At 40.5% G+C, this 13,088-nt stretch overlaps 1 protein-coding gene across 1 annotated transcript; it reads right to left on the bottom strand.

Moving 5' to 3' along the window:
* Positions 1-157: 157 nt before the first annotated feature.
* LOC138060530 (uncharacterized) lies at positions 158-1,859 on the bottom strand. Its single transcript, XM_068906339.1, has one exon. The coding sequence runs from the start codon at positions 1,754-1,756 to the stop codon at positions 158-160; it is 1,599 nt and encodes a 532-aa protein (XP_068762440.1). The 5' UTR covers positions 1,757-1,859.
* Between the last annotated feature and the right edge of the window lie 11,229 nt (positions 1,860-13,088).

Here is a 13,088-nt window from a genome sequence, read left to right as displayed (position 1 = left end):
GAAACTGTTGAGCTGTGTTGGTGGGTTAATATAAAACACAGAATTATCTATAACCAACATAGTTAATGGGGTAAGTTAACCATCACCGATGCTTTCTTGTGGTGGTTAGCTTGCCTGTTCAAATATGTTGGTCATAGCCACTTTTGTGTTGTACATGTCATAAGTGTATTTGTTGCACATAATGAACAGTTTTTCTATGTATAATCTTCTGATCTATCAAAGGAGGCTGAAAGTTGGTGAGGACTCCAACCACAAAAAATATCTCACTCGCAACAGGTGCTAAAAGGATAGGTAGGCACCTGTCAAAAATGTGCCAATTCTTGATTCGTTCAATTCCCCTTTCCACATGAATTCTGAGGCTGGCGATCTTCTTATTGTGTTGTGTCTCCTGTATTGTAAACTGGCTGCTCCCTTTCAAAAATGCTGGAATGTTTAAAGTAACTCCATATTTGGCCAGGTCATCTTGTATATCAAACCCTTTATCGGCCATTACGTCATCTCCAGGGGAAAGCAATTTGTACAGTCCACTGGCCATTGTGAGCTCTTTGTCGGAAATGCTACCAGTATACAACTCACTCATGAATGACACCACTCCCAAAGGACTAATTCCTACCAGTCCTTTCATGGTCGTTGTTCCTTTGTATGATGAGTAACAGGCCGAATTGAGGTCAAGGGCTGAAGGGGACTGCGTATGAAACTCCACAGCATGAATGATAACAACTGTTTTGGGATAGAGCTCTTTAAAAATTTTGGGCATTTTCTCCTCCAACACGCTTCTTCTTGGGAAAGACACAAACCCTTCAAACTCTTTGCGTAGAAAATGCATCCAGGCATGGAAAATAGTAGACACCGTGGACTCTGAAATTCCGAATCTGTGACCAAGATCTTTCTCAAACAGTCCAAGACGGAGTCTCATCATCACTAGGGTGAACTCTTCAAATATGGAAAGAGATTTTGGTCTTCCAATGATACTCTCCTCCCTGTCTTTCTTTTTATACTGACCATAAATAATTCCAGAAGCTGAATCCTTTATCATGTTATAGCACAACCTAAAAGCATCCCAATTTGGGGATCCCGTATAAAATGCAATATTGCTATCTTCCTTGTACTTAGTTATATCAAATACAGGGTGATTTAATTTGTAATTGTCCTGTCGTAGAGACTTATTTTCAATTTTAACAGACTCAAGCTCGTCCTCCATCTGCTTAAGTTTCAACTTCAGTTCCTCTAAATTATATCTCAATTCTTTGTTTTCTGCTTTGAGTTGTTCATGATCAGATTCTTGGTGCGATAGGAGGTCCACATTCTCTTCATTCGAACTACAAGCATTGATAGAATGATTGACAGAATACTCTGGATGGGGAACAATGTTATCAGTAGTATCATATCTCAATTCTTTGCTTTCTGCCTTGAGTTGTTCATGATCAGATTCTTGGTGTGATAGGAGGTCCACATTCTCTTCAATCGAACTACAAGCATTGATACAATGATTGACAGAATATTCTGGATGGGGAACAATATTATCAGTATCATCTCTGGTCGAGAGAATTTCTTCCAATTCAGGTCTTCCTTCAATCTTTGCCCTCTTAACTAAATCTTCCTGGCTTATCCTGGATAAAGTTCTCCGTTTGCTGTGTCCCTTGGTCCAAGGAAAGATACTTGGTAGGTGATTGCGGCTCAGCTTCTCACCCCCTTCGAAATGCGCGGAACAAATTCGAGTGTTACCCGACTTTAACTTTAGATTCTTATTTCTCATCAACACTACATATTTCTTCTGCAATTTGCTGTCCTTCGGGATGCGGTAAAAAGACAGATTAGGTGAATTTCTAAAGTTTTTGGTGCAAAGAGGCACGCAACAATTCACGGGCCTCATGTTGAAAAATCCAACATGGCGATATTTGTCTACCCAAACGATCCCAGTATGCGCTGCGTGTCGCAATTCATCCCCAGCTTCCTCACGTTTCTGAAATTGGCTATTACACCTTTGCAAAGGTGCCTGGTGACTTCAGAGTCTATAATCTCAGACACCACATGGTTAAATCTAATGACTCAGGGACCACCCACTTGTATAGGGTGTTTATTGAGCAAAAACTCAATGTGTGTGCGCTCTACTGACCCAGTCAAGCACCTCTTGGTCTGATGTAATTCCTTTCCATGCAGGGATGAAGTTTTTCAGTTTACCTGCTTGAAAGACCTTGAGGTAATTGGCATTGCCTATCTCACTTGAGGGGCATGCTGGCCCTATTTCTGCCTCCTCCCTTCTTTCTTGTTCTTTTGATAGTGGAGGCTGGGCCTTTCCCAGTTTAAAGGCCTGGGAGAAGGGGTGTGTTTCTCTTGACTGTGTTTGTAACCATACCCTTTGCGTTTTATATTTCTGTAGCTCTTCTTAACATGTGCTTTGCTCACGGCGAATTTACGTACTCACTTTAGTTGCCTCAGAGAGGTCTTTGAGCTGTTTTGAAAGGGCGGAGTCGTTGCCAAACAAGGAATCATTACATGGCACTGAGCTTGAACACAAATTTTTGTAGTCCTCACTCAGCTCTGGTTTAATCTGTTCACGGCGCCGCATGTTAAGCTCAAAGTTGGCAGCGCCAATGAGTGCAATGGCATCAGTAGTCATTTTGACCAATTGGGAGATGTCCAGAGCATCGTTTGGAACCGTATCCCGAGCTTGCACGAGCTCCTGGATGATAGAAACCGAAGGAATAACACCTTTGATGAGATTCCCTTGAATTCGCTGTAGTTAAATCTCGGCTGATCGTGTCTCTGGCTTAAGTTTGTCCCAGATAAGGTGATTGATTTTGGTGGTGTCGAAGCAATCACTGTAGCGGTTTTGAGTGTCAGTCAAGACGTCTTCTGAGAGCTTTTCTCTGATTAATCCTTGAACGATTTTCGCGACCTACTCATTTACAGCAGGCACTTTCTTCTCATCGAGTTTTAAAGTGTCGGCAATTCCTGCCAGTGCCTCGATCTCCTCCGAGGGTTGTTGTGAATCGTTCAAGGCATCAGGGCCCTTAAGTAACAAATCCTGACCTCTCTTCTCAGTAGCCCCAGATTGTTGGTCAATTCTACAGCTATCTTTGTTTATACAGGAGCCAGATTGCTGGCTTGAGTCCTGTTGTTTACCAGAATCGTTTTTGGCGCGCTTTGTCTCCGGCGCATCGTCATCCGATTCAATGTTCAGAGATCCACCGTGAATTTCTTCGACTGTTAACTGATCAAGAGAGGCCTTGATGTCGTCAAAGGACTTTGTCATGGTTGAATGTAGTGTCGCTAGCGATTTTGCCAACAGTGAGCTCATGTTGCTGATTACAGCAACAATTTCGGTTGAGCCTTTTTCAACGGGCCCTGTCTGGCCGTCAGCTCCACGGTTCTCGCTTGCTTCATCCATCCATGCGAGACAAATGAATTGGAGTCTGTGACATAATGTTCCTCGATCGTAGGTACTGTCTTGGACAATGTTTTCTGGTTGATTCCAGTCGGTAAAGTTTTTGCACCTTGCAAATTTTTTTTCGTCCGACTCAGGTGGCAAATGCACTGACCACTCGGGCGGCTAGTGCTTTCTCACGTGACTTCGTAGTGTGTAAGATGACGAGACAGAATCAATGTTTGTAGTAAACGGGAAGACCTTAGACAGCAATGACCAGAAGCATGGTTGCTGACCAGCCGTTTTCGTTAAAGCAATGGTTTGCTGGGGGTGCTCAGTCTCGCGGGCTCAGAAACCCTGGTTGTGGTCATTGTTATTTAAGGTTTTTCCTATAAATGTTGTTTCCTCCGCCATTTTGAATTCTCAGACGGGTTACCGCTGTACACTCGTTCCCAGACTCCGGTTCCCCGGAAACATCAAAACGCGAATCTTTTATTTTTACTCACCTTACAAGCATTAAGAATAAATAACCAGAGACCTCCGTTCTTAGGCTTGGCTAAGTCTATATATTAATTAGGTGTAAGTTTGAGAATATTGACTCAATAAAGCCATTTCAGTGGTCGTTACGTCTGTTGGATACATTTGCAGAGTTACAAATGGTGTCCAGGGCCTGGTTGTTCGAAAGACGATTAACTTAATCCAGGATTAGCGTGAACATTTGTTTATGTTTTCAACTTTTTGGTGAACGTTTCTTTTGCTTATTTTTGTTTATATAATAATACATCAAAGTAATTGGACATTCAAATCCCCTATTTGTCACTATAGAAGACAAAAAGTCGGAGTCCATGATGAGTTTAAAAGTGAACCCTTTTGTTTAGTTGAAAATGTACAAATGAGCCACAATGAGCCTCTTAAGCAGCGTTATACAACTAAAGTTGTCCACAGTTTTTATTTCACATGTTCCTCCACTGAATTCGACTGGAGAGAAAAGTAATCAGTTCAGAACCTGCGGATGATGTTCAATAAGACTGCTTAACGACTTTCGGATTTCCCCGTGTTTTCTATCACTGGTTTCATCCCTCCACTGCAGTGCAATAGCTCGGTAAAAAATTTCCATCCTCCCACAGAACGATTAATTTCCCTCCTTTGAGGGGCTGAAACTACATCAAGAGTGTCAATGTTCTACTGCGTTATAACTAGAAAGAACACAATCTCGATACACGTAATGACATAGTGAAAAGGCTCTATTGAGTCAATCCCCACAAATTTACACTGTAGTTCAATCTTACGCAAGAAAAAAAATGTACTAATCGATAGATTTTATCGCAATAATCACACAAAAACGTACAATTTTCACGCACAGACATTAGTCACCATCATGTCTCACAAAATCACGACGAAAATGCATTATTCTTTGTCCAACATCGCTGCTTTTGACGAAGACACAACTTCCCTTTGTACATTTCTTTCAATTCCAGAGAGCTGCAATGTGCCCCCCTGGCGATCACAGAATTCTTCACGCATCACGTCATTCCCGATTTCTGGCAAATCATACATTGCAAAATGTTGTAATCGTTGACGACCGTTATGGTTTCAAATTTCTGAAAATGCGAAGAAGAGCCGGAAGTCCGTGGTTCGCGGACTTTCTGAGTTGGCTCTGGTCTTTGACTAAAAGAAACGCGGAGTCTGGGGATGAGAATGGTCTGTCGTGTGCATGACAGCACGCACATTTTTTTGTTAATCACGCGTAAGTCAACGTGTATGCTTATGTAACAGTATAGTTTGGTTTCCCTTAGTGTTGCGTCATTTCGAGCATCACAATATTTAGTAAGTGCACCATGCTTTCATTATGAGAACTGTCATCGGTGGAAACCTTCAGTGTCTGTATAAAAAACGATGGCCGAAACTAGCTTTGTATGTAGTTGTTGATAGTCTGAAATTTGACCGCAATCTATTTGTTGCGAAATCTTCAGTTGACATACAGGACCTGCAGAAGAGTGGAAATTTTAACTTCATTCTTCTGGCCCCAGTTGTTCGAAAGGTAGATTGCGCTACCCACCGGATAAATTACTATCCATTTGATAGCGCAATTGGGTCCGTTATGACTTATCCACTGGATAGTGATTAATCCGACGGATAGCGCTATTCTTCGTTTGAGCAACTGGAACTGATCACTAAAGACGAAGAAATCTCATTTTCAAGTCTTTTACACAAAGACCCTTTAATTTCCTGAAAACTTTTGCTTTCAAATGTGCCACCTTCCATGCTGCAACTCAGAAAGATTGTTTTTTTTTTCTTGAAAATTATCTATGAATAGTTTATGTAATGTACCCATCCCATGAATTGTGAAATCTAATCCAAGCTGTGTATTGTCCTCCTCTTTTGAAAACAGACTAAACAGTAACAACTAGATTAAACCAACTAAGTTCAGTTGTCTTTGATCTCGTGAATTTTCCTCTGTTGGGAGCCATGTCATCAATAATAACATCGTTGCTCAAGAACACTCTCAGCTTTTTGGTCAACAGTGCCAGAGATCGGGCAGCGGAAAAGTTGAGAGATGGCGATGTGGTTGATCAGAAAATTCGAGAGATAATCGAGCGAGAAATTGAAGACGTCAAGTCGAAACTGGATGCGTTGTCAAGAAAAGATCTTCTAGCAGCAATAGATACATTTAAAACAGGCATTAGTTATCTGTACAAAGCAATAGTCATTCCCTGGTGCAGCAACAAGAGCACGGCAGAGAGGAGACGAAGCGCAGTTAAGAGAGGCAGTGAGCTTGCCGACTTCATCCGCTCCTGTCGACGCAATAGTTCTCGCTACCGGAATCAGAAATATGGAGCTGACGGAGTTTGTAGGAGATGCCAGGAGAGCGCTATCTGATGGAAAAGAAAGATTCAAAATGGCTCGTGAAAAGGCAACCGAAGCTTTCAACAATGAATCTCTCAGTACGCTTGACCGCATTACTGCTATTCGGTATCGAGTTATGGCGGCAATCCTAGCGTCAGCTGTTGAAATCCTGGGAACTGCAAGCGAGTTGTCATCTTTATCGGTGAAGAGTACCCTGAAAGGTGCCTTACCAGAGTGCAAACAATGTCTACGGAAACTCCACTCTCTGCCAGATATTGAGAACAACTTTAAAGTGGAAGTAAAGAAAGGTCTACTAAACATCAGGGGTCTATTTAAAAAGGAAGATCGAAGAGAAATTATTGCAGCTGTTTGGCAGGTGAATCGCGCAATTAACGATGTCCTGCAAGCATGTGGTAAAACCATAGATATTTGCTACTATCCTACTATTGACATCGAAGATGAGAAAATCGATCCGCGAAGCGACAATCACATTGAGGAAGTCTTAAAAAAAACTTGGCATTGAACATGAGAACTGATTATTGTATGGTCATTTGGCGAGGACGACGAAGATGATCAAAAGCTACAATACCCCACTGGAATTGCAATAAACGCAGATGGAGAGTTTATTATAGCAGACTTTTCTGAAACTGTCAAGGTTTTTGATAACAGTAGGAAATTTATTTACAAGTTTTATCCCCAAACTGACAACGCATGGGCAAAGTTGTGTGATGTGGCTACTGATGAGAACAACAATACCTACGTTCTGGTTCTATATGAACGGAATATACCGGAAGTTCAAGTTTTCAACAGAGCTGAGCTGCGCATGAAGTTCAGTGTGGAGGAGGCAAACAATGCTATAAAACTGACAGTTGCCAATGGCAAATTGCTGGTATTAACAGAAAATATGGTCCACGTGTACGACCTTAATGGAAGAAACGAGCGTAGCTTTGGAAGAGAGATAATACGCTTTGCACGAGATATCGCTGTCGGACCTAGTGAACAGATCTTTGTGCTGGACGCTGTTCTAAATGTCTGCATCGTATTCAACAAGGATGGTGTAAAAAAGCACGAGTTCACAGTCCGCCTGGCGGACAAAGGGCGGCTTCATGGTTTGGCTCTTCATCCATTGGGTGAATATGTCTTTGTCGTAATAGTTGAATGGTCTAATTCATATTGGCGTTCCAAGGGCACACTGACGGTGGAAATTTACACTAAAGATGGCGAGTTTTGTCGGGAAATTAGGCTCCGTGAATTCGAAGTGGAACCGATCTCGTTCAAATCCGTTGCGGCAATCAGTAAAGAAGGTCGCTTAGCCGTAACCTCAGGTTGTTTACGTCCGGACTTTGCATTGATTGGTGCATTGGTATTTTTTCTCTAAATCAGGATTTAGCATTATAGTTCCAGCTTTTATAAAGAACAAACTGATGCGTTTTTTTACGAAAGTGATTGACCAGCTATTTGTAATGAAGAAGAATCATCAAGGTCTCTTTGAACGTCCTGCTAATGCGGCATCTAAAACAAATTCTATTCGTAAGTCCGGTAAGTTGAACAATGAACTTCATTCTGCACGACCCCCTAGCAAGGAAGACATTGTAAAAATGCTGTGCGCGCCGAATAACAATTAAAATTATGGTGTCATAGGAACTTAACTTTATTCAGTCGGACCCTTCGAAGACAATAGAATGATAGGGTGAACTATGTTTTTTGGGATGTACAAAACTTTATTTCACAATGTAAAAGCACATTTTAGAACGCCAAAATACACTTCAGTCGTATACGGTAGGATTCGTAACAAGCCAAGGAATGATTGCAACCTGCATGTGAAAGATTTGGCTCAAAGAGCCTTTGTTTCAATGGACCTCAGTTTCATTTGATGTTTAATTTTGTTGTCGTGTGTAAAGTTGTAGGCTTTTTACTCACCAGTACTCTGAAGTATATATAATAACGGACTGAGTGCTTTTTTAAAAGAGAATTTTGTCAACCAGCGTTAGAGTTTTGAGTGCTTGAAAGAAAGCCTTTATATGCTGACCTTCCTTTTTATTGATTATTTTTACGGTTTGGTGTAATATGTAGCATAAGAGTTTTAAGATCCATATTAGAATTGCAAATATATATTTTTGTTTTGATTAGTGCAATGTTTTGGCTGTAGATGCAGATGGTAAGCAAGGATGCTACAATTACGACTAATGGTTATTGCTGAAGATACCACTCAGCTACTGAAAATATCATAGTTTTTGTCATGTAATATAATTTCGCTTCTGCCAGGTTGCACATATTTGTTTTTATACCACCTTTAAGTATTTATTTCCTGATTCATGCCATCTGTGAAAAAGGAACCTCGCTCTTTGACTTATATTTCATCATTTTGTACCGTTACAAGCCTGTACAATAGTTGCCAAAATGATTTAGCGATGAAGATTTAGATCAGTTTTAAGCCCTTTTTTAGCAATTTTATAAAATTATGAACACTGATCGCAAAAAGAGCAACATGAAGAAATAAATTGGTGCACATGGCCAACCATACCCTGAGTGCTGCTTCCGATGATATTTCTCTATTCTGTAACTTGCTATGCAGTCTCATGATTATGCTTTGGTTGCACATTTGCAACTTAGGAGTCAAAGTGATTGAGCGACAAAGCGTAACTCGAAAATTCCCTTCTCGTCTGTTACATGTATTTCTGTGCCTTCAGTGCATACTATGCTTTGATACACAGGCATAAATCAGTACATCAGGTCGTTGCACATACGAGCTTACATATGCTTTGGCAACGATGTTTTTTCATGCTGATCTTTTTGAAATAATAATATTGCGGTCAACATCAATCAAGAACAATAACATCTGACATGTTTCGCATTCTTAAGAAATGCTCATGCAAATTTGATTGTCTTGTGTATGAAATGTTCCTTATTCGCGAGCACAAACCGTGTCTGAATATCCAAAGTGACTCGATAAAGGCAAAACTTTTCACCTAGCCTCTAGGGACTTTGAACTTAATCTTGAACATTAATATTCGAGTTATCTGTAAAATATTATATTTGACCTGATGATGGTGTCATGAGGACACCGAAGCGTTGTCTTTAATAAGTATGTTTCTGCCCGTAATTTTTATCATCAAAACATCGAAAAATGCTTTTCTTCATGCAGTAAACTTTCTTGTCATTAGAATCCCCTTACCCCACCAACCAGGCCCCCAAACGACTATTGGGAGCTTAAAATCCTGCAACGTTTTTGAGCCGTGCACGGCAACCGGAAGTCATCTGTTTTCTTTATTTCCTTGTCTTACTATTTTTTTGGCCAATTGTCAGTTAACTGTTAACCCCATTAGCACCCTCAATATTGTGTGGGTCAAGTAGGGGAGAGATAATTGTCGATTTCTTTTTCTTTTTTTAAGTCTTGGTCCAAAAGCTCGAGCAATGGAAAAAGTCTGAACTGTTTTTGTCCATTATTTTAGTTAGTGAAGGCTCTCAGCTATGATAAACGTAATTTTCTTAGCTCAATGAAATGTGAGAATATAGCATTTCATTCTTTTAAAGAATCCTATTTTAAGCAACTGGATGGGACGTTTTTTCGTTGAAGTAGCGTTCTTGTTGATGCGACTGCGTCGTAAATCTTAAAGCTCCTAAGGGTTCCGAAAAAGACGCACTTGGGTGTCCGCAACAGGAACAAATTTTAGCGGACCGATGCTCAGCATATGAAATTCTTCCCGAAACGTCCGTTTGTTAATTCTCTTCTCAAATCTAACATGACGGCTTACCGAATGATCGCGCGCAAACTGAACTCGCGCTTCTTAATTGAACGCTTGGACTGCAGACTTGAAGGACAAAATTTGTGATCGCGACAAGCTTTGGCTTAGGTGGCACATAACTGTCACTGGAAAATCACACGGTTTAGGTGCATTGTTCCTGTTAAGAAACGACACAAAGAACAAAAGATATCTTCGGAAAAAACTTCACGGTGCGCACCAAACTGCCAAACTGAACAAAACGCGAAGCCAAATATGCCTTAGAACCCCCCCCCCCCCCCAAAAAAAAAAAAAAACAAAAACAACAACAACAACAACAACAACAAACTTTTGTTGGAATCTCGACACCGCTTCTTTAAATTCCCACGTTCCTATTCAAGGCTGCGGAATGAGACTTCCTGATACGTTTCCGTTTTTCTCCGTACTCTTCCTGATTCGCGCATGACACCATCCTGTCTTTACCGATACTTTAAATCAATTTCTTGTCATTAAGAAAAATCAATTCGGGAAACTGGTTGCTCGGCGACGGGGGAAAGGACAACTGAAACATGAGAGTCCGAGGTAGGACTGGAACCTACGACCTCCGTAACACAGTTATGTCATCCAAAAGACATTGCGCGCCTGTTTTGTTGTCGTACGCTCTACCCATCCTAAAGGCCCATGTTCACGCCATAGAAATTGCGCGCCTGTGTTGCTATTTCGAAATAGTTCCAGCGTTTTGGAACATGCAAAAATTTAAAATACTGCCTGTAATAAGCTTGATGGGCGTGGATTGCGTTCGCCAAATGGTACTCGCAGGTGATTTTCGGTTTTTTCGTCTGTCCGAAATTTAGCGTGGCGTGCAATGAATTTTCGGTGAAGGTCCTTTAAATTTTAAATTTGTATGCGCATGACTTTGCAGAGCCCGCAGACCTTACCTGATACAAGACCAAATTAAATAAACGACCTCACTTCCCAGGAGTTCTAGTAGCTCAATGGGTTGAGCATCTGACCCGGTGTTACGGGGGAGGTCATAGACTCGAATCATGTTTGGGACTTTCAGTTGTCCTCTCGCCGTTCGCCAACCAACTAGTTTCCCTGGCATCTTTCCCACGAGTACATTAAACCTTAAACATCCATTTTTGCAAATTTTCCTCAGTCTCACAAATGTCACACATTGATTTGATAAAAAAAACAAACGTTATAGACATGTGTTTCTCGACATTTGAGAGATTTCGGCTTATGTTTATGGGAAACGGCTAACTCCCCATGCAACTACAAGTCAGAAGACCAGAATGTTCATTCGTCTATAGCAAGAAATAGCCTGTCGTTTCCGTTTGCCAGTTCACTTAAACAGTCTAATTTGCGCCGGAAATCTTAGTGTGGCCATTGCCTCGAGATCCGGAGATCGCGGATTCAAGGCCCGTTCTGACCAGTGGTTGAACCTGTTCCTGGTCGGCCCTGGTTCAACCTCACAGCTGCACTTGCAAATAACCAACTTATCTGCCTCCGGTCAGTTAGAGTTCTTAACAATTGTTCCTGTTCTCGTTTCTTCCGTTGGGTTTCATTGGCCTTGAAAAGCTCCCTTGGGGAGTAGTCAATTAAATATGTATTATATTGTATCTCTCTAATGACAAAATTCTAGTACAAAGTTTTGGACGTTTTGTTAAAGGGGTACTCTGACGAAAATCGCATCTTTCCTATCTAAGCCATTTTGAAACATAAACAAGTAGTCTGCATGAGAAGAAAAATGGTGTTTACTTTTTTCAAATATCTCTTTTCGTTCCAGAGATATTCGAGTTTTTAAATTATGCAAATTAGCCAAGTGATGACGTCATATACTCAACACAAGTTTGTTCAAATATGATGAAAAGAGATATCTCAGCCAATTTGTATCAGAAATTTTTGATTTTTTGCAGTAAGATTCTACTAAATGTTCTCCACAATATGAGCTTAACAGTTCCGTTACCATGGCATCATACTGGGTTCCAGACCTCCCCCATAGTAAAAGCTTTCCTGGCCACCTTTGGCATTCCATTGTGATAATTGCTAACAGCTCTTCATGTCCATGATCCAGAAGCATATAAATATATTAGCTCGAGTTTATGGCCTGGTGTAACATATTTCAAACGGAAAATCACTAACATATTGAAATCAAGTGGGTGGAGTCTGGAAAAGAGTGAGTTGCCATGGGAACAAATTTTTTTATAGCCATAGGTGTGTTTCCTGTAGAACTATTAGACTACCAAGTTTCAATTGTTTGCGCTGCAAATTGGCCAAGTTAGCTCTATTTATATACTCAATATAATATTGGGTTGAGTATATGACATCATCGGTCATCTCATTTGCATATTTTACCCATTTTTCAAACTTAAATAACCAATGCAGATATTTGCAAACGGTAAATGGCGTTTTTGTTCTTTTATGGAATGCTATGTGATACACTCAAAAAATCAAGGGGTAAAAATTTGATCAGAGTACCACTTTAAGTACGTGTATTTTTAACTTGACTCTGAAAGTTCATACTTTGGAAGCTAAAAGTTGCCACGAGTCAGCACGGAGCTTATTTTGTTGCAAAGACCGCAAGTCAAAAGTTTTGATTTCGGAATTTCTGAGAATTAGATAACGAATTAGTGTTTCAACACTTTTCAAGAGACCTTGTTATTAGAAGGATTGTCACTATTAACAGTAAACGTAACAGCAATGTTGTGGTACCATGCATGTGAAACATCAATTACTCCTGAATAAGATGCAATTATTTTATGTGACGTGACAAGTTACCATGGCAACAGGAAAGCCTTGCAAAAACGCTTTATATTGTGGGTTTTAGTTACTCATATCTGAAAAACGAACTCGGTGACCCCATCTTTTTGAACTGCAGACAAGTAATCGTTAGCCTAAGGTGAAGCTCTCTAAAAAGTTTAAAAAACTTCTGTAGAACAGGTTCAGACCTTACTTAAATTCTCAATTATTTAAAGTGGCTCTGAGGGTCACCCATTTCGCTTTTTAGGTATAAGCAGCCAAAGCCTATATATGGGGTGTTTTTGCAGGGCTTTCCTGTTGCCACGGTAACTTTTAACGCCACAAAAATGACCGAATCTTTTCCTGTAATAATTGGTGTTTGATGTGGTACCATAACATTGCTGTTAAGT

This window comes from Montipora capricornis, chromosome 1 (assembly GCF_036669925.1).
Source record: "Montipora capricornis isolate CH-2021 chromosome 1, ASM3666992v2, whole genome shotgun sequence".
Classification (NCBI taxonomy): domain Eukaryota; kingdom Metazoa; phylum Cnidaria; class Anthozoa; order Scleractinia; family Acroporidae; genus Montipora; species Montipora capricornis.
The sequence above is the reverse complement of the archived record's forward strand: the minus strand, read 5'-3'. Positions and strand labels throughout refer to the sequence as shown.

Coding starts and splice junctions, on each gene's coding strand:
- LOC138060530 (XM_068906339.1), bottom strand. CDS start 1,756: ATGAGAAATAAGAATCTAAAGTTAAAGTCGGGTAACACTCGAATTTGT.